This window comes from Hylobates moloch, unplaced genomic scaffold (assembly GCF_009828535.3).
Source record: "Hylobates moloch isolate HMO894 unplaced genomic scaffold, HMol_V3 SCAFFOLD_12, whole genome shotgun sequence".
NCBI classification, from domain to species: Eukaryota; Metazoa; Chordata; class Mammalia; order Primates; family Hylobatidae; genus Hylobates; species Hylobates moloch.
In genome coordinates, this window is record NW_026652287.1 from 11,939,530 (window position 1) to 11,959,988 (window position 20,459).

At 45.1% G+C, this 20,459-nt stretch overlaps 1 protein-coding gene across 1 annotated transcript in view; it reads left to right on the top strand.

The window, feature by feature from the left end:
- The first annotated feature begins 2,768 nt into the window (after positions 1–2,768).
- SPPL3 (signal peptide peptidase like 3) overlaps positions 2,769–20,459 on the top strand; it is a 142,836-nt gene continuing 125,145 nt past the window's right edge. Inside the window, exon 1 of the mRNA XM_032168505.1 lies at positions 2,769–3,276. Within this exon, the coding sequence (XP_032024396.1) occupies positions 3,254–3,276 (23 nt within the window). The 5' untranslated portion in view covers positions 2,769–3,253. The remainder of the gene's footprint in view (positions 3,277–20,459) is intronic.

The window sequence follows — 20,459 nt, forward strand, 5'->3', positions numbered from 1 at the left end:
CCAGACGCGGTGGCTCATGCCTGTAATCCCAGCACTTTGGGAGGCCGAGGTGGGCAGATCATTTGAGGCCAGGGGTTCGAGGAGTTTAGCCAACATGGTGAAACCCCATCTCTACTAAAAATAAAAAATTAGTTGGATGTGGTAGCTCACGCCTGTAATCCCCGCTATTTGGGAGGCTGAGGCAGGAGAATTGCTTGAACCTGGGAGGCAGAGGTTGCAGTGAGCTGAGATCACGCCACTGCACTCCAGCCTGAGTGACAGAGCAAGACTCTGTCTCAAAAACAAACAAACAAAAAATTAATTAAATTTAAAAAAGAATTTAGCCCCTTTGCCTTCTCATCTCCTCTTAATATCCCTGCATCCAGTGGGTTTATGGCTGGACAGATCTTTGCAGGCTGGTGTCTTCCTGTGAACAGCAAGACTAAGGGTCCCTGGTGATTTGATATTTTCTTGTTGCCCTGCCTCAAACCCTCCCCTGGACTTCGATCTTTTTTTTTTTTTTTTTTTTTTTTTTAAGACGGAGTCTCACTCTGTCTCTAGGCTGGAGTGCAGTGGTGCAATCTAGGCCTACTGCAACCTCCACTGCCCCAGTTCAAGTGATTCTACTGCCTCAGGCCTCTCAAGTAGCTGGGACTATAGGCATGGTCCACCACATCCAGCTAATGTTTGTATTTTTAGTAGAGATGGGGTTTCACCATGTTGGCCAGGATAGTCACGATCTCTTGACCTCGTGATCCACCCGCCTTGGCCTCCCAAAGTGCTGGGATTACAGGCGTGAGCCATTGCGCCCGGGCTGGACCTCGATCTCATCAGTGAGCCTTTTCCCAGGGCTCTCTGATAGAGCTTTGGAGGAAACACTTGGAACCTAACTGGTCCTGGCACCTAGCAGTGGGGGAATAAGGAAGGAGAGCTTTGCTTCTGAAGGGAAAGTGTACTTGGCTTTCTCTTTAAAGGGTTTCCCTTGGGGAACAGGCAAGCGGCAGATGTATGGGCAATGGCCAACTGATCCATTTGGAGATAGATTCAGGGTGTGGTGTTCCCTGTAAGCCTGGGCAGGCCCTGGGAAACTGGAGCAGAGCTAAATTCTGGCCTAAAGTTGGGCAAGTTGCAGAGAAGCTTGAGTACGCTGGTTTCAGGTGTGTGAGTTTCGCCTTCTGCAGAGAAACTGGGGGGTGAAGGGTGGGGCTGGAGGGGTGTCTAGGAGAGTTGCCCAGGCATGTTTCTAAATTCTGAAGCTGCATTGGTTAATTATTTTTATTCATGAACACAGTAACTGGCAGGGAGGCTTAGTTGGGCCCTCAAAGTCTGGCCTCAGTGCACCTTCTCAGTATCTTTTCTCAACACTCCAGCACAAATCACCCATCCCACTCTCGGATTCAAGCTCACCTGGAATTGGGCCTTACTTCACGCCATTCTTTCTTCCTAGAATGACTTTTCTTTTTTTTCTTTTCTTTTTTTTTTTTTTTGAGACAGAGTCTCGCTGTCGCCCAGGCTGGAGTGCAGTAGCGCGATCTCGGCTTACTGCAAGCTCTGCCTCCCGGGTTCACGCCATTCTCCTGCCTCAACCTCCCGAGTAGCTGGGATTACTGGCGTCCGCCACCACGCCCGGCTAATTTTTTGTATTTTTAATAGAAACAGGGTTTCACCGTGTTAACCAGGATGGTCTCAATCTCCTGACCTCATGATCCACCCACCTCGGCCTCCCAAAGTGTTGGGATTACAGGCGTGAGCCACCGCGCCCGGCCAAAAGAATGCCTTTTCTTTGATAAGGCTCTCACCCTTTCAGAGGGCCTCATCCACTCCTGGGGAAGCATTCCCCAGTACCTGGGGCCTCAGTTAATCTCTCCGTCCTCTCTCCCTCTAAGTCCCAGATTCACTCTGTTGGTTTCTGGTCTAGCTCTACTGTGTTTACTTCCGTGCCTGTTTCCAGACTGCCAAATGGACGGTTTCCTGAGCTTTCTGCCCTTGCTGTTCCCTCTGCCAGGAACTCTTTTCCTGTGGATCTTTGCAAGGCCAGCTCTCTGTCATCATTCAATGTCAGCTCATATGTCACCTCCTAAGCGAGGCCTTCCTTGACCATCCTATCTAAAGTAACCCACACCTCTACTCACTCTCTGTCCCCTCACCTTGTGTTATAAAATATGTTTTTGTAAAACTTAGCAGCATCTGAAATATCTTGTTTGTGGGCTTGGACTATGTCTCTTCCTCTAGAATGTAAGCTCTAGGAAGGCAGAGTGAGTTGACACATGGTTGGCACCCAGCAAATCCCTGTTGATTGATTCTGTGAAGGCAAGCGTGGGGTATTCGACTTGGTGCCGGGCCTGGGCGCAATAAAGGTTGGCTGCCTGGAATATTTGCTACCTGAATGAACGAACCAAGGAACATACGAACGAAGGAATGCAGCCCTCTGCCCGTTGACTGACAGGTTGACTGACAGTTGGGGCGCCCGTGGCCAGCAGACTGTTGACTGACGGTTGACAGCTGAGTGGCAACCAACAGACGCGCATCGGGGTTCCCGATTGGCTGGTGCAGCAGCCCCTCAGAAAGGGGCAGAAGAGGGTACCCGAGGCGACATCTCCGCGTGGGGAGGGGGGAGGCACCAGGCAGCGGGAGGCGGCCCAACAGCTCCGGCTGTGCGAACAGCAGCCGCCTAGAACCCAGGAGCCGACGTCTCCGCGCATGGGCCCGGCTCGAGGGGCGGGACGCGCATCACGTGAGCGTGTTTTGGGCACGTGACCCGCGCGGGCCCAAGGCTCGCCCCCGCCCCCGCCCCTCCTCCTCTCGGCGGGTGTGATCGAGTGGCCTCGCCTCATCTCCTAGCGCCCCCCTCAGCCGCCGCCGCCTCCGCCCGCCGGCCATGTCCCCCGGCCGCCGCCGCCGCCGCCGCCCGAGCGCGGCGCTCCCGCGGCCCCGCGCGCAGTGAGCGCGGGCCCGTCTTGCCGTTCGCCCGCCCCGGGGCCCCCTTGTTCTCCGCGCCGCCGCCGCCGCCATGTTGGGTTTGGAGCTGCAGCGGAGCCGCCGCCGCCGCCGCGGGTGAGGGAGGCCGAGAGCGGAGCCCGCCCCGCCCCGGGGCCCAGGGAGCGGGGCCGCCTCGGAGCCCGGCCTCTCCCCGCCAGCCGCCTTCCCGGCCCGCCGTGCAGCCAGCGAGCGAGCAAGCACCGGACCCCGGCCGCGCCTTCAGCTACGGCCCGAGCGAGCCCGCCGCCGCCGGGCCCGGCCACAGCCTGCAGCGGAGCCCACGAGAGGCAGCGCCATGGCGGAGCAGACCTACTCGTGGTGAGTGCGGGGCTCCGGGAGGCCGGGGCGCGGCGAGGGTGGGGGTCGGGGCGCCGGCGCGGCCCGCCGAGGGGAAGAGGAGGAGGAACAGGTGCGTGTCGTGGGGGGGGGGCGCGGTTGGGGTGCACGCCCCCCTCTTCCCCACCGGAGGGGGCGGCTGGAGCGCACGGAAGGCGGTGAGTGGCCGGGGACCCGGCGTCCGAGAAGGGGAATGGAGGAGGAGGCAGCGGCGGATGTCATCTGGCTATGGGCGGAGCAGGTGATGGAGAAGGGGAGCATGACCCCGGGGGTGGGAATCCCACGGATGGGAAGTTGAATCCGACAGGCACCCCGGAACTGACTCGTGGGGGTGTTTCCTGGGCAGGAGGACTCGAAAGGGTGGAGAGAGGCAGGCCAGGGCAAAGGTGGGCCGCTGGGCTGAGAGGAAGCTCTAGTGAGAACAGGTGATAGAGGCAGAACTTCTAAGTTGGGAGAGTGGAGCAGCCGCAGCAGCTGCGGGGCCGCTGCATGGCTCTGGGACAGGGAGCGCAGGGAGAGTTGGTGAGGTGGGCAGAGGCCCGGGAGTGAGGGGAGGAAAACTGCGAAGGGAGAGTCCGCGAGCCTTGGAGGGGAGTCCCTGGTGAAGAGGTTGGAAGAGGAGCCTGTTTGAAGAATCTGTTTCCTTTTCCTTCTGGAAAAGGAGTTCGTTGGTGACAGTGGGGCATGGGCAGTCTTTATAAGGGTTGGTACTATTATTCTCAGAGGAATGGCGCCCAGGGCCAAGTGTGGAGGTGGAGGACCTGCAAGTTAGGTTCATTTCTGTGGGGCTTTTAAAGTTAGTAAGTAGCTCGTTAAGGGGCGACAAGCTACTGTGTAGTTTATGGGGTGACAACCTACATATCCGGAGAAGGGAGTGCCAGGGTTTGGGGGAAGGAACATAAGGGGCCTCCCTTTAGCATGTAGAGGTGGGATATTTGCAGGACGGGTTGAAGGAATGATGGCCGTGTTCATGAAGAGTGGAAATCGTGTAGTGAGAAGGAAGTCATAGCTGGAGAGTGAGGAAGCAAGAAATGGCATGATTGTGGGAGTGGGGGACCTGATTGCAATCTAGAGAAATGGTTTGAAGATGGTTTACTCTTGAAGCAAATGTGGTTTGGGACAGAACTGTAGACATTCCCTTCTTAGAAAAGAGCATAATAGAATGGGACGAGCATGGCGTGTGGAGTTGGAAGACCTATTTCGGAGGTCCGGTTTGCCACCAACTTGCTTTGTTGTTACATGATAGTGAGTTCTTCGGTCCTTTTTCCTTACCTATAAAATAGAGGGAATTACCTTTTCCACAGCCTGTAAGGATTCAGTGAGTACCTTTAGAAAGCACTTGGCAAACTGTGAAGTGCCACAGATCTTACTACATTAATTATAATTATCCTAGAGAAACATCCAAGAAATGGGTGATATCTGAAAATAAGGAATGGTTTTAGGTAGAAGACTTTGAGTGGATTATTTATAGTGTTAGAGGTTATAAGTCAATAACTCATTGAGTCTTCACATAGAGAAAGGGAGTTGGGGATTGAAGATGATAATTCTTAAGGGAACTTCATTGATGTATGTGCAATCTCAAGAAGGAGGTAACTGAGAGACAAAGTAACCCTGAAGGAAGAATTAAAATCTTGGTGAGCACGTGCTCTAAAAAGAGGTTTAAGCTAATTTCATAGTTTTGAGTGACAGCTGCCTTTCAGTAGCAGGTCGTAGGGAACACAATTACAATTTCAGCTTCCTTCTGGACAGAGTAAGAAATGAAGGTAAAGGTGTTTCTGTCATGCCTTGTGGTTACTCATCTTGACCTTCTCATACTCTGGCCCTAATGGCTGTGGCTCTGAGAGTCCTAATGGCTGCTTTGCTGTTTTTACTGTGCTGTACAGAGGCCATGGATGATTGAAAGTATAGGAAACTCAGTGGTCAAGAAATGGGGAAAATGAAAATGTTTTACTAGCTAGGTTGGACACACACTACCTCTCTCTGATATTAGTTGGCTCTACTAAGGAGGGATTACTTTGTGAAGTTTGACAGTTTACAAATTTATTCTACTAAAATCCTTCAATGTCAGCTCTGTTTGCTTTACAGGCAAAGGAACTCCTTGAAATCAGGGAGCTTAGCCCCTCAACCTTTAGCAGGTTTTGAGATGGAGAAAATTTTTACATTATCTGGAAAGAGGGTGGTATATAAGGGGAGACTGGGGAAACCGGGCAGTTTCCTTTTTTTTTTTTTTTAGGACGGAGTCTCGCTCTGTCACCCAGGCTGCAGTGCAATGGCGCCATCTCGGCTCACTGCAGCTTCCGCTTCCCGGGTGCAAGCAATTCTTGTGCCTCAGCTTCCCGAGTAGCTGGGACTACAGGCACATGCCACCATGCCCGGCTTTTTTTGTATTTTTAGTAGAGATGGAGTTTCACCATGTTGGCCAGGCTGGTCTCGAACTCCTGACCCTGTGATCTGCCCACCTCGGCTTCCCAAAGTGCTGGGATTGCAGGCGTGAACCACCGTGCCCTGCCACAGCTTCCTATTTAATAGTTGTTCCTGAGTCAGTTGACTAATAATATAATAAAATAAGGAACTATACACATGGCATTAAATATACACATTTAATTCTCACAAGTTTCTGAGGTAGGTGATATTTCCCTATTTTACAGAGGAAGAAACTTAGGCTTGGGAGGCCAAGTGATATGTTTAAAGTACTTCACTTGTGATGCTGTATTTTGTTTGACATGAATTCTCCCATCATTTTACTCATTCTTATTGAAATATAAATATGGAAAAGGTATTCCAGTAGTCTGTGTAAACTGATTTTTGGATTATCTGTCATTTTGCAGTTATCTTTGTCACTCTTCCCTTGGCTTGTGCAAACAATCAAGAGTTGATTTACTTTTTTGTGTGTGTGTTTTTTTTTATGAGACAGGGTCTTACTCTTTCGCCCAGGCTGGAATGCAGTGGCCCGATCTAAACTCACTGCAGCGTCTGCCTCCCAGGTTCAGACGATTCTCCTGCCTCAGCCCCGCAGGTGGCTGGGACCACAGACGTGCACAGCCACGTCTGCTAGTTTATTTATTTATTTATTGTATTTTTACTAGAGACAGAGTTTTGCCATGTTGCCCAGGCTGGTCTTGAACTCCTGACCTCAAGCAACCTGCCTGGGATTGGCCTCCCAACGTGCTGGGATTACAGGCGTGAGCCACCACGCCCGGCAATTGATCTCTTTTTTTTTTTTTCCCTTGAGACAGGGTCTCACTTTGTCATGTAGGCTGGAGTGCAGTGGCAAGATCACAGCAGCGCCTCTAGGGCTTAATCGATGCTCCTACCTCAGCCTCCTGAGTAGCTGGAACTACAGGCGTGCCCCACCACGCCCGGCTGATTATTGCATTTTTTTGTATTGTGTTTCGACATGTTGCCCGTGTGCTGGTCTTGAACTCAGCCCAAGTGATCTGCCTGCTTTGGCCTCCCGAAGTGCTGGGATTATAGGCATGAGCAACAGTGCCCAGTCCCGCCTTTTTTTTTTTTTTTTTTTTTAAACAGACTTGTGCTTTATTTGTATGTGACCTCTGGAAAAACCAAACTGTGGAGACTGTTGTGCCACTAAAGATTTGTCTGAGGATGGAGTCAGTGAAGAATATAAAGGCATATGCAGATGGGCTCCCTTAGGATTTTCGTATAGTAAGACATGTAAATTATTGGCAATGAGTTGATCATTACTGGAGCTGTGTGATGAGTACATGGAGGTTTATTATTCTGTTGACTTTTACATGTTTTAATTTTTCAGAATACAAAGTTTTTTCCAAAAAGCCCTCCTTATATGTAAGTTCATGTGTGCTTGTTCTCTTCCTAGCAAATTCTATGAAAATCCTGTACTCAAGGGCTCAACTCAAATTCTGCTTAGCTGCGAAGCATTTTCTGACCACCCCATATGAAAATGATCTTTTTTTTTTTTTTTTTTCTTTTTGAGACAGGGTCTTGCTCTGTCGCCCAAGAGTGCAATGGCATGATCTCCGCTCACAGCAACCTCCACCTCCTGGGTTCAAGCGATTCTCCTGCCTCAGCCTCCCGAGTAGCTGGGATTACAGGCGTGTGCCACCACGTCCGGCTAATTTTTTTGTATTTTTAGTAGAGTTGGGGTTTCACCATGTTAGCCAGGATGGTCTTAATCTCCTGACCTCAGGTGATCCTCCCGCCTCAGCCTCCCAAAGTGCTGGGATTATAGGTGTGAGCCACCGTGCCCAGCGATCTTTTTATTTTTAATACTTACAGTTCTGTCTGCATAATTCCTTCCTTATCTCATGGAAATGCCTAATCGAACTAGATTGTAAACTCCTTGAGAGTAAGGACCATATAACGTTAACCTTGGTTCTCCCATAGTGCCTAGCACATTGTAGTACACATAGCCCCTGCTTAGTAAATACCAAGCGGTAAATATGACACTGAATTTCAGGATGGTTCATCCTTTGTTGAAATAATATTAAACATAAGGAGGATGTTACTGAATGAAAAATAAGTGTTTATAACCCATGTACTTATCAGAGGGCTTTTGGTAACTTGGTTTCCTGATGTACCAGTGCTGCAAGAATGAGGAATGCCATCCTTTATTAAAGTTCTAAATAAAAGCTATTAACAGAATAAATTGAGATAATTGGTAGTAACACCAGAATCCTTATCACAATTTAACTACAAGATTCTGCTTATAGCCTTTTTTCTCACATACACTGAGGAAGTAAAAGAATGCATGTGAAAACACAGATTGAATGTGCTAACTAGACTTTTATTAATTTGAGGAAAACACCTTGCTTCCTGTATATTTATGAGCAGTTTTAGTGTAAGTTCTGTGAGAAACAAGAACTCGTCTCTTGATGAAGCAAAATGTGATACTTATATATAACTGGTATTGAACCCTGCTAAACATTACTAATGTTGGTGTGAGGGGGAAAAGGAAGTCAATTTATTTGAACTCCTTCAAGTGAATTTTGTTACCAAAGTACTATCATAATAACTTGTGTATTTTCTATGTGATAGAGTTTTACAAGCATTGCTAAGTAAGGAAATTGAGGCTGAAAGCATGTAAGTAACTTGCCCAAGGATGTAAATGGTAAAGGGCTCAAAGTGAAGATTATCTGACACCAAAATTCTGACGTTGAATCTGTCCACTTAATGTTTCCACAGTCTTTACTGTAAGCCAGCCCTCTTTTGCTTGAGTTCCTGTATTAGCCTCTTTGCTGGGTTTCTTCCATTATCTACCTGTTGGTACCTTCTTGACCTTCTAACAACCTAAGTCAGATCTTGGCAGTTCTCTGCTTAAAAGTATGGGTTTTGGCCACACTTGGAATAAAACCCAGATTCCTTAGTGTGGCTCTTCATGGTCTGATCTTGTGTGTGTCTCTGAGGGATGACAGACAATAAACAAAATAAGCTACATAAGGATAAAACCCTTTCTGTTTTTGGTACTCTCTCCAGTGCCTGGCATTTAATAGATACAAATAGGTGGCTGCTCTGTGCTACCCATCTTTTTTTTTTTTTTTTTTAAAACAGAGTCTTGCTCTGTCCGGGCTGGAATGTGGTGGCGCGATCTCGACTCACTGCAACCTCTGCTTCCCAGGCTTGAGCAATTCTCGTGCCTCAGTCTCCTGAGTAGTTGGGACTACAGGCACACTCCACCATGCCCAGCTAATTTTTTGTAGACACGAGGTTTTGCCGTATTGGCCAGGTTGATCTCGAACTCCTGACCTCAAGCGATCCACCCACCTCGGCCTCCCAAAGTGCTGGGATTACAGGCATGAACCACCTCGCCTGGCCTGTGCTACTCATTTTAAGATCTAATCTCAGGGCTGTATTATATTGAGGTGATGTATTCTTGTGATAATGGACATTACATGTCAGGTATTTGCAAATATTATTAAACCTGAGAATGACAAATAACACAGGTCTCCATATCTAGTGGAAGTCAGTTCTACTTTTGGATTACTGTTGTGTATTGTTGTATCTGGTATGACCATATCCAATTGTAGCTGATGGAAGTTTTTCAGAGAGAAAGTAGTTGAAAATTTGTATCTAGCATTATAGACTTTAGAAGATTTGCTCATTATTATTATTATTTTTTGAGACGGAGTCTCGCTGTGTAGCCCAGGCTGGAGTGCAGTGGTGCGATCTCGGCTCACTGCAACCTCCGCCTCCCGGGTTCAAGCGATTCTCCTGCCTCAGCCTCCCGAGTAGCTGGGACTACAGGCACCTGCCACCACACCTGGCTAATTTTTTGTAATTTTAGTAGAGACGGGGTTTCACCGTGTTAGCCAGGATGGTCTCGATCTCCTGACTTCATGATCCACCCGCCTCAGCCTTCCAGAGTGCTAGGATTACAGGTGTGAGCCACCGCGCCCAGCCCTTCCTAATTATTTTAAAAACATATTTTGCCTATAGTTAAAGTGCTATGATAATGTTGTTTGGGTGATGTGTGATTTAAACTAAAATTAGCCAGAGTTAACACCATGAATTTATATTTAAATCATTTTCCTCAAGGGTTTTTATAAAGCCTTCGGGGGTAAAGAAAGCTGGAGAGTGTAACCATATCAGCCTGTAAGTATCAGGTAGTACTATCAATTTAAATGCTTAATGATCATGCATTTCTCAAAAAGATTTCTATGTGATCATTTATTTTAGAGATGACACATGCCATTGGATTGTGACGTGTAGTTCTATATAATTGTATTTTATTTCAACATTAATAACATTAATAAATTATTTAGTTCTCATCATTCATGTCTGTTTTATCAAACCATCTCGTGAAAATTTAGAGATGTCCTAAAAAGAGAAAGAGAGTGTTGATAACCAAGTGCTGTTTTATTTAGTTGGCTGTTTTTGGCATCTGAAACTTTGTGTGACTGCTGTCATGGCAGTTAGCCATAAGTATAATTTGATTTTTAAAATTCTATAATCTATTTTTGATATTTCTAGAGTTTAATGGTTTGTTCTTAGGAATTAAAATACTGATTGTATGTATAAATTAAGAAGTGTTTGCAACTTTCACTTTCTTTCTTTTTTTTTTGAAACGGAGTCTCACCCTGTCACCCAGGCTAGAGTGTAGTAGTGCGATCTCGGCTCACTGCAACCTCCACCTCTCAGGTTCAAGCAATTCTCCTGCCTCGGCCTCCCAAGTATCTGGGATTACAGGTGCACACCACCATGCCTGGCTAATTTTTTTCTGTATCTTTAGTAAAGACGGGGTTCACCATGTTGGTCAGGCTGGTCTCGAACTCCTGACCTTGTGATCCACCTGCCTCAGCCTCCTAAAAGTGTTGGGATTACAGGCATGAGGCACCATGCCTGGCCAACTTTCACTTTCTATAATGTATTTTTTTTTTTTTTTTTTTTGAGACGGAGTCTCGCTCTGTCGCCCAGGCTGGAGTGCAGTGGCGCAATCTCGGCTCACTGCAAGCTCCGCCTCCCGGGTTCACGCCATTCTCCTGCCTCAGCCTCTCCGAGTAGCTGGGACTACAGGCGCCCGCCACCACGCCCGGCTAATTTTTTGTATTTTTAGTAGAGACGGGGTTTCACCATGGTCTCGATCTCCTGACCTCGTGATCCGCCCGCCTCGGCCTCCCAAAGTGCTGGGATTACAAGCGTGAGCCACCGCGCCCGGCCTTGTATTTTCTTATTCTCACTTAAAGAGAGGCAGAATACTTGTCTTCTGGGATTTTAACCTCTGAGGTGCTCACAGGGGCTCCAAATGATCAAGTTCAGTTTTACAGGGAAAAATCTAGTTAGTCCCAATGATCCTCTCAATGAATTGTTACCTCTCAGATTTTATTGATGAGTCAAACTAGGGCCACAGCTTAAAATGAAACAGTCCCACTTCGTTGTTGTGGTACGACTAGGTTGAGCTCCTAAGAAAAAGTTTTTGTAGGTATCTTTAAGGTATTAGACAAAGGAGTATGCCTTAGCCTAATAGAGACCTTATGGAAAATCCCCTTTCTTGGTTTGTAGGGTTTTCCCTAACCTGGTAGGAAAACTTAATTATCTGTCTTTTGGAGTTCCAGCATGGATAGTGAACCACCAAAGGATTTTTTTTTAAGTGCTCTGAAGTGGAGATGTATCCTAGTTGTTTTTACATATTTTGAATTATATGGAATATAAGTGATTATTCAAAAAGTATTCAGTTGTGTTATGCCACTCATTAAATTTTCATTTGAAATCTTGAGATATGAGCACCTCATTCTGTTATGCTTTCTTCGAGTCAGGAAATCTTTAGTGTGAGGGTGGTTTTCATCTCTAGTTAACTGTGACCTAGCCATGTCTTAGTCCTAGTGTTGTATTTGGTACAATAGTTACGCCTGTTGTACTCCACAGGGTCGTTGTGAGGATTTAGTGAGATAATGCACATAAAAATGCTTCGTACATTGCAAAGTGCTCCGTGAAAGCACGCTGTTTGTTCTATACATTATTTGTTAGAGCCAGATAGGTTCCAGATAGAGTTCCTCACTATAGAAATGACTTTTCTTGTTTCACAAATTAGCCAGCGCTTAAACTTTGAGATGTGCTTTGTATTGAGAATGCCACATAATGCTGTATAAAAAGAAATAATAGTCTCCAAATTGTCACTGATTTCTAAGTTTTATAGTCCATGGCTACATTCCACAAGAAGAAAGATAATGAATAAAGCTATGTTTCTTGTTTCTTTTTTATTTTTATTTTTTTTTGAGATGGAGTTTCGCTCTTGTCACCCAGGCTGGAGTACAGTGGCACGATCTTGGCTCACTGCAACCTCCATCTCCTGGGTTCAAGCGATTCTCCTGCCTCAGTCTCCAGAGTAGCTGGGATTATAGCGGCACGCCAACACGCCCGGCTAATTTTGTATTTTTCATAGAGACGGAGTTTCACCGTGTTGGCCAGGCTGATCTCGAACTCCTGATCTCAAGTGATCCACCCACCTCTGCCTCCCAAAGTGCTGGGATTACAGGTGTGAGCCACCACGCCCGACCTGTTTTTTCATGTTAGTTTTATCTTGATTTTGAAGACAGTTTCCTTCATAATCTACTTAAATGAAGAAAGAACAGTAGAGTGGATGATCCTCATCTTTCCCTACTTTTCCTTGGAATGCATGGTATGGTTTTCCACCCTTCTAAAAATGCCTGAGGAGGAGCTGTTAGCAGGTTTTTTTTTTGAGACGGACTCTCACTCTGTTGCCCGGGCTGGAGTGCAGTGGCACGATCTCAGCTCACTGCAATCTCCGCCTCCCAGGTTCAAGGGATCCTCCTGCCTCAGCCCCACTAGTAGCTGGTATTACAGGCATGCATCACCACACCCGGCTAATTTTTTTTGTATTTTTAGTAGAGATGGGGTTTCTCCATATTGCTCAGGCTGGTCTTGAACTCCCGACCTCAGGTGATCCACCTGCCTCGGCCTCCCAAAGTACTGGGATTACAGGCATGAGCCACTGTGCCCAGCCAGCAGTTTATCTGTTTCCTTATCCCACATCATGCCTGACAGGCACACCCACTTCCCTTCATCTGAGGCCTCAGGCTTGGGCTTCACTCTTGACCTAGATAGGGCAGGTGTAGCAAAGAAAGTTTTGTTCATTGCTTCTTCAAGCTAGTTATACAGTCATTGTGACCTACGTACAGTGCCTGACTTTGTTTTATTGTTTCTTTAAGTTTTGTCTAGACCTTGTTTAGCTTGACCTTCCAAACTTGACTAAATCTTCAAGCTTTGCCTGATAGCCTTTGACTGTATACTCTGACTTTATAAACTTCTGAAATTTACACTCATTTCTTTTTTTTTTTTTTTTTTGAGACGAAGTTTCACTCTTGTTGCCCAGGCTGAAGTGCAATGGTACCATCTTGGCTCACCGCAACCTCTGCCTCCAGGGTTCAAGAGATTCTCCTGCCTCAGCTTCCCGAGTAGCTGGGATAACGGGCATGCGCCACCACGCCCAGCTAATTTTGTATTTTTAGTAGAGATGGGGTTTCTCCATGTTGGTCAGGCCGATTGTGAACTCCTGACCTCAGGGTCATCTGCCTGCCTCAGCCTCCTGAAGTGCTGGGATTACAGGTGTGACCCACTGCACCCGGTCCCCTACACTCATTTCTTATAACCGCTTGCAAAAAAATACTACTTTTAGAAGTAAAGACTAGTTGTGAAAAACAAATACCTTTGCCACTGATGAGTGCAAATGTTACTAGAAATGCCATCTGGGACTATGGCTAGGCTGCCTAGAACTAGTTGAAGATTTGAGGTAAGAACAGTTAACCAAAAGATGAGAGAGTATGGAGAGGAAAGAATGGAAGACCACAAATTGAGGCTTGGGAAACTCACAATTAAGAAATGTCAGGAAGAAGAGGAGTCAGAAGAGGCTCCATCAGAGGTAGGATAATTAGGAAAGTGCAGTGGTGATGAAAAGGCACAAGAGAATTTTTAGGGGCAGGAGTGTAAAAAGCTACAGGATTCAGAGAGAATGAAGAAAAAGCAGGCTATTGAATTTGTAAAGGAAGTCATTACTGAGAGTGCACTACTAAGATCAGAGTAGTAGGGGTGGAAGCCCTGAATCAGGGGTAGGTCATAAAGAAATAAAGGCATCTTCTGGGTACTGGCCATTTGTTTGAGATGTGAAAGACTTGAGGAAAGAGAATGGTCAGTATAGACAGCAGGGTCATAAAGGTCTTGTTTTTGTTTTTTATAAATAAGGGAGATAATTGTATATTTGCAGGCAGGGAGAGGAAATTGACCTCAGAAAAAAATTTTTTTTTTTCTCACGCCATTCTTCTGCCTCAGCCTCCCGAGTAGCTGGGACTACAGGCGCCCACCACCACACCTGGCTAATTTTTTGTATTTTTAGTGGAGACGAGGTTTCACCGTGTTAGCCAGGATGGTCTCAATCTCCTGACCTCATGATCCGCCTGCCTCGGCCTCCCAAAGTGCTGGGATTACAGGTGTGAGCCACTGCGCCTAGCCCAGTATTTTTTTTTTTTTTACTGTAGTTTCAGTTTAGAGATTTCTGCCTTTTAAAAAATTATTAAGGGTTTCAGTTAGGAGTTGTAAAAAGAATTTCAGAGGAGTCCTTAGTGTGTACGTTTAGTTTTTGTCTCTCTTGGTTTGTATATTGTCCACTAAATTTTGGGTTGTATTTTTTTTTTTCCGAGACGGAGTCTCGCTTTGTCACCCAGGCTGGAGTGCAGTGGCACGATCTCGGCTCACTGCAAGCTCCGCCTCCTGGGTTCAAGCGATTCTCCTGCCTCAGCCTCCCGAGTAGCTGGGGCTACAGGTGCCCGCCACCACGCCCGGCTAATTTTTTGTATTTTTAGCAGAGACGGGGTTTCACCGTGTTAGCCAGGATAGTCTCAATCTCCTGACCTTGTGATCCACCCGCTTTGGTCTCCCAAAGTGCTGGGATTACAGGCATGAGCCACCGCGCCCGGCCTCTAATTTTGGGTTGTATCGTATTTTAATAGCCTTTGTGTTTTTTATTGCTGGAATATAAAATCCACCCTCTTCAATCTGACTTTCAAAACAATCTGGTCTTATAACCCTGCTTCCCTATATTTCCTTTAAATATTACTTGTTACTTCAGCCAAACTGGGTTACTTCTGTTTCCTCTTTTATGTAAGGTGACTCTTCTGCCTCATTTGCCCTTCTTCCAAGTCTCTAAACATGTTGACTCCTACCCATTTTTCAAGGTCTAACTGCAATGTTTTCCCCTTGCTATGGAGCCTTCTCTCTGATTGGCCCAGGAGAAATGTTCTTCTGATGCCTACAGCTCTTTTATCTGTTCCTGTCATGTGGGCAGCACTCAGGATTTTCTGACCTTGTATTGAATGTATTTAATATGACCATCTTCCCATTTTGACAATGAACTTTGTAAGGGTAGGTTCAAAGCCATTAATTTCATGGTGCAAGGACCTACAGATAGTAGGTGCTCAGATTTTCTTTGTAGAAGAATGAATATTTTAGGGGTGAAATTTGTTAGATGCTGGATTTTAGAATAGAATGTCTCCCTAAAAATATGGTGACAAGGCACATGGAAGAGAGGAGAGAACATCTTACTGCTCTTTGAAGGAAGTACAGAAATAAAATGGTTACTGTCAAGTTGGTTCAAGTGTCATGGCCAAATTTGCCTAACTTCCTCATATCCTGACAATGCCTAAAGAAAGAAAGGGGCTCAGCTAAGGGAGACATTTACAAAGGGCCACAAGCCCTTTAGAGTGGTCATCTTCATTTAGCTTAGTCTCTTGAACATGACCACTGACTCACTTACAAAAGTGTAAGTAAAATATAAGTTTATTTATACTTTATATTTCCCAAACAGCCACTTATTAAATATGTGGCATATATTACTTGTTTCCTAAAGTGGAGACACTCAGCTGCTTTTTTTTTTTTTTTTTTTAGAATTTGCGAAACAGTCTTAGGGAAAAAAATTTCAGTGACATGCTCATGTGAAAGTATTTTGCAGGAAACATCTCTTGAGATATGAGTAACTATAAGCTGTATGTAAACTAGCTTTTGAACAATGTAATATTTCTCTCTTGCTACTATTTCAGGAATTCATAGTCTTCGTATTACACTTTTGTTTAAAAAGCTAAAAAAATTTTTTTAATAGAAACTTATTTTGCCATTTTTTTTTCCTTTTTCTAAAAGTCTGTTTTCTTTTTCAGCTCATTTCTTGTCCTTTGTTTTATAATTATTCAGAAAGGGCAATTGAAAAAATATCTTGGCCTGATGTGTGCATATTTTAAAGTTAATAGATATAGCAGTGCCTCAATCTTAGGTCAGAATTAAATAACACCGTCATCTGGAATAGGCATAAACCAGACATTTGGGAGATTAGGAGTTAGTTTTGTTTTTGAACCTTTGTATGCTTTGCAGTGGTGAAAACTCACACCCCTAAGGATGATGTATTAGGCTGGATTCCTGGATAGCAAAGGTTATAAAACCATGGGCAGATGTTATCAACCAGCTTAGGAAAAAGGGAATAACAAGTAGAAGTAGGGAAGAAATGTGAATGGCAAATGTGATTGAGCAATAGAAGCAGAGGTGAAGGTTAGAGATGAAGTGGAAAAAGCAGGCAGCTACCAGAAAGTAGACAGCTAAACCAGAGTCATTGTGTAGCAAAGGTGCAGATGGCCGAAGACATCTCTGGAAATCCACCTTTGTGTTCAGGTTAGATTTACCAAGTTGATAATGAGTTAACCTTTAGTGATAGGATAGATAGTCTTAGCTTGTCCTGTTAGCTGTTGAGAGCGTCGGGTTTCGTCTTCACAGCTAGATACCTCGGAGACATTCTTGATTCGCATCAAATAAGTCAATAAGGCCTGTTGACTTTTTGCTCTGTGTTTGTGTGTATATGTAGAATATTATTTAATATATTTTAAATTTGCTTCCTCTCCCTTCTCCTAAATTTTTGTTCCAAGATGACCCTTCCCTTTGTTCCCTTAAAGTTTTGAGGACGTGAATAATGCTCATGTGTTTATCCTCAGTGGTCTGGCACATAGTTTATTAAAGTGAAGATTATGCTGGATTTGAATTTTTTTTTTTTTTTTTTTTTGAGATGGAGTCTGGCTCTGTCGCCCAGGCTGGAGTGCAATGGCGTGATCTCGGTTCACTGCAACCTCCGCCTCCCGGATTCAAGTGATTCTCCTGCCTCAGCCTCCCGAGTAGCTGGGACTACAGGCACCTGCCACCACACCCAGCTAATTTTTTGTATTTTTAGTAGAGACGGGGTTTCACCATTTTGGCCAGGATGGTTTCGATCTCTTGACCTCGTGATCTGCCCGCCTCAGCCTCCCAAAGTGCTGGGATTACAGACGTGAGCCACCGTGCCCCACCCTGGATTTGATTTTTTGAAAATACCCTGAAAAAGTAAAATTTTTTATTTTATTTTTTTTGGGGATGGAATTTCGCTTTTGTTGTCCAGGCTGGAGTGCTATGGCGCAATCTCGGCTCACCACAACCTCTGCCTCCCAGGTTCAAGTAACTCTCCTGCCTCCGCCTTCCCCAATAGCTGGGATTACAGGCATGCACCACCACGTCCAGCTAATTTTTTTGTATTTTCGGTAAAGACAGGGTTTCTCCATGTTGGTCAGGCTGGTCTCGAACTCCCAGCCTCAGGTGATCCACCCACCTTGGCCTCCCAAAGTGCTGGGATTACAGCTGTGAGCCACCGCCCCCGGCAAAATTATTATTATTATTTTTTTAAGTAAAGTGGAAGAATATGTGATGTCTTCAGTTGCTATCAGTCCTCAGTTAAGAGCCTAAAGGGACAGGCATCAAACATCGTTTATGCTTGTCTTATGTTAAGTGAAAAACTATTATTCAAGGTGTTAGGCTGGACCTACCTTGATAACAATCACTATTTAATTTATAGGACCTCTTCTTAACACAGTGGGAGAATTGGTGACTATATCAGTTAGCTATTGCCACAATAACACTGCATGACAAATTATACCAAAACTCAGTGGATTAAAATAATAATAAAATATACTTATGAATCTACAGATTGGCTGGTGCAACTCTGCTTCTTCTGATCTGTAAGTTGGTTGAGATGACTCTGCTTCAAGTGTGTTCATTTTAGGCCCAGAGTGAATGGGCAGCAGCCACATAGCTATGGGAAGCTCTTCTCTAGGCAGTGCCAGGGGCACAAGAGGGCAAGTGGAAACCTGCGAGGTTTAGGCTTTAACTGGCACACTGCCATTTCTGCTCCATTCTTTTGGCCAAAGCAAGTCATATGGTTGAAGCCGAAGTCAAGGAGCCACAAAAATAAATCTTACCCCCCGTTAGTGGGAAGAACTGCAAAATCATATGGCTAAGGAGTAGATCCTGGAAATGGTGAAGAATTGGCGCCTGTAATGCAATCTATCACAGTTAAAGTTCCCTCTTCTGTTTCAATAGGGCTAGTTATTGCTTTTTCATTCTCTTCTAAAATGAAGCATTTCATATAGGCACATTTCATAGAAGTCCCTTTCTATGGCATTCTGTTTTTCATTCTGATGTTTATATCTTATAAATAGCTTTTGAAAGATATAATTCACGGGCCGGGTGTGGTGGCTCATGCCTGTAATTTCAGCACTTCGGGAGGCTGAGGTGGGCAGTTCACCCGAGGTCAGGGGTTCAAGACTAGCCTGGCCAACATGGCGAAACCCCATCTCTACTAAAAATGCAAAAATTAGCCAGGTGAGGTGGCATGAACCTGTAATCCCAGCTATTTACTCGGGAGGCTGAGGCAGGAGAATCGCCTGATCCCAGGAGGTGGAGGTTGCAGTGAGCTGAGATTGCACCCACTGTACTCGGCCCTGGGTGACAAAGCAAGACCTGGTCTCAAAAAATAAAATACAAGATATAATTCACGTACTGTACAATTCAGTCATTTAAAGTGTACAATTCAGTAGTTTTTATTATATCTACAGAGTTGGGCAGTCGTCACCACAATCATTTTTATAACATTTTCTTCACTCCAAAAGAAACTGAACGTATTAGCAGTTACTGCTCATTACCCAGAAATTCTCCCCAGCCCTTGGCAGCCACTAGTCTGCTTTTGGCCTCTATGGATTTGCTCTTTTTCTGTTAATCGAATAATACATAGCTTTTGTTTTGTTTCTGGCTTCTTGCACTTAGCACAGTGTTTTTAAGGCTCATCCATGTTCTAGCATGTGTCAGTGCTTCATTCTCTTTATTGCCAAATAATTTTCCTTTTTTATACCACATTCAGCTTACACACTCATTAGTTGACAGGCATTTGGGTAGTTTCCACATTTTGGCTACTATGAATAATGTGGGGCCAGATGTGGTGGCTCATGCCTGTAATCCCAGCACTTTGAGAGGCCAAGGCAGGTGGATCACCTGAGATTAGGAGTTCGAGACCATCCTGGCCAACATGATGAAACCCTGTCTCTACTAAAAATACAAAAATTAGCTGGGCATGGTGGCGGGTGCCTGTAATCCCAGCTACTTGGGAGGCTGAGGTAGGAGAATCGCTTGAACGCAAGAGGCAGAGGTTGCGGTGAGCAGAGATGGCGCCACTGCACTCTAGCCTGGGCAACAGAGCAAGACTGTCTAAAACCAAAAATCATAATAGTTATGTGATGAACATTTGTATACAAGTTTTTCTGCAGATGTATGTTTTTATTTCTCTTGGGTGAATACTTTGGAGTAAAGTTGCCAGCTCATAGTTTCTGTTTTTAACATTTTGATAAACTGCCAAACAGCTTTCCAAAACGGCTGCACCATTTTACATTACCACCAGCAATGTGTGAGATTCTAATTTCTCCAAGTCTTCACCAACACTTGTTATTGTCTTTTAAATTATAGCCATCCTAGTGAGTGTAAAGTCATATCTCATTGTGGTTTTATTTGTGTAGTGTTTATATTTAATTAAGGGTTTGTAGTGGAAAAAAGCAGTAGTTTAAAATGTTAGGTCCGATTGATTTTAGAAGTGTGCTACCAAAGTTGAACCTCTGTTTTAGTCAACTAAAAATCTTGTATCAAGAACAAAAATGTAGTAGACCTTTGGTTCACAGATTTTTCTTCAGGCTACTTCTTATTTCTTTTGCATGCTAGAATAGTTTAGAAAGAAATTAGCCTCAGATAATCGTTAAACTAGTTTCTTCCTTTGGTTAAGTGATTAACCAAGTTACTCTGGCAACCTGCTGCATCATCAGTAAGCTTGGGACTAGGAGTGGTTTCATGACTGAAGGTTTGGTGGGTGGAAGTGGGGGTGAGGAGTGCTTTGATGTGTCAGTTCTTTGCCAGGAAGATAATCACTGGAGGAGTTAGTTGTAAAATACTACCTTTTCTAGAGCTGCACTGCCCAATAGAAGTATAATATATGGTACATATGTAAAGTTTTCTAGTAGCCACATTAAAAAGTTTTTTTAAAAAGGTGATACTAATTTACATAAAAATATTTATTTCACTCCTGTAATCCCAGCACTTTGAGAGGCCGAGACGGGTGGATCACGAGGTCAGGAGTTCGAGACCAGCCTGGCCAATATGGTGAAACCCCGTCTCTACTAAAAATACAAAAATTAGCCGGGCGTGGTGGCGGGCGCCTGTAGTCCCAGCTACTCGGGAGGCTGAGGCACAAGAATTGCTTGAACCTGGGAGGCAGAGGTTACAGTGAGCTGAGATTGTGCCACTGCATTCCAGCCTGGGCGACAGAGTAAGACTCTGTCTTGAAAAAAAAAATG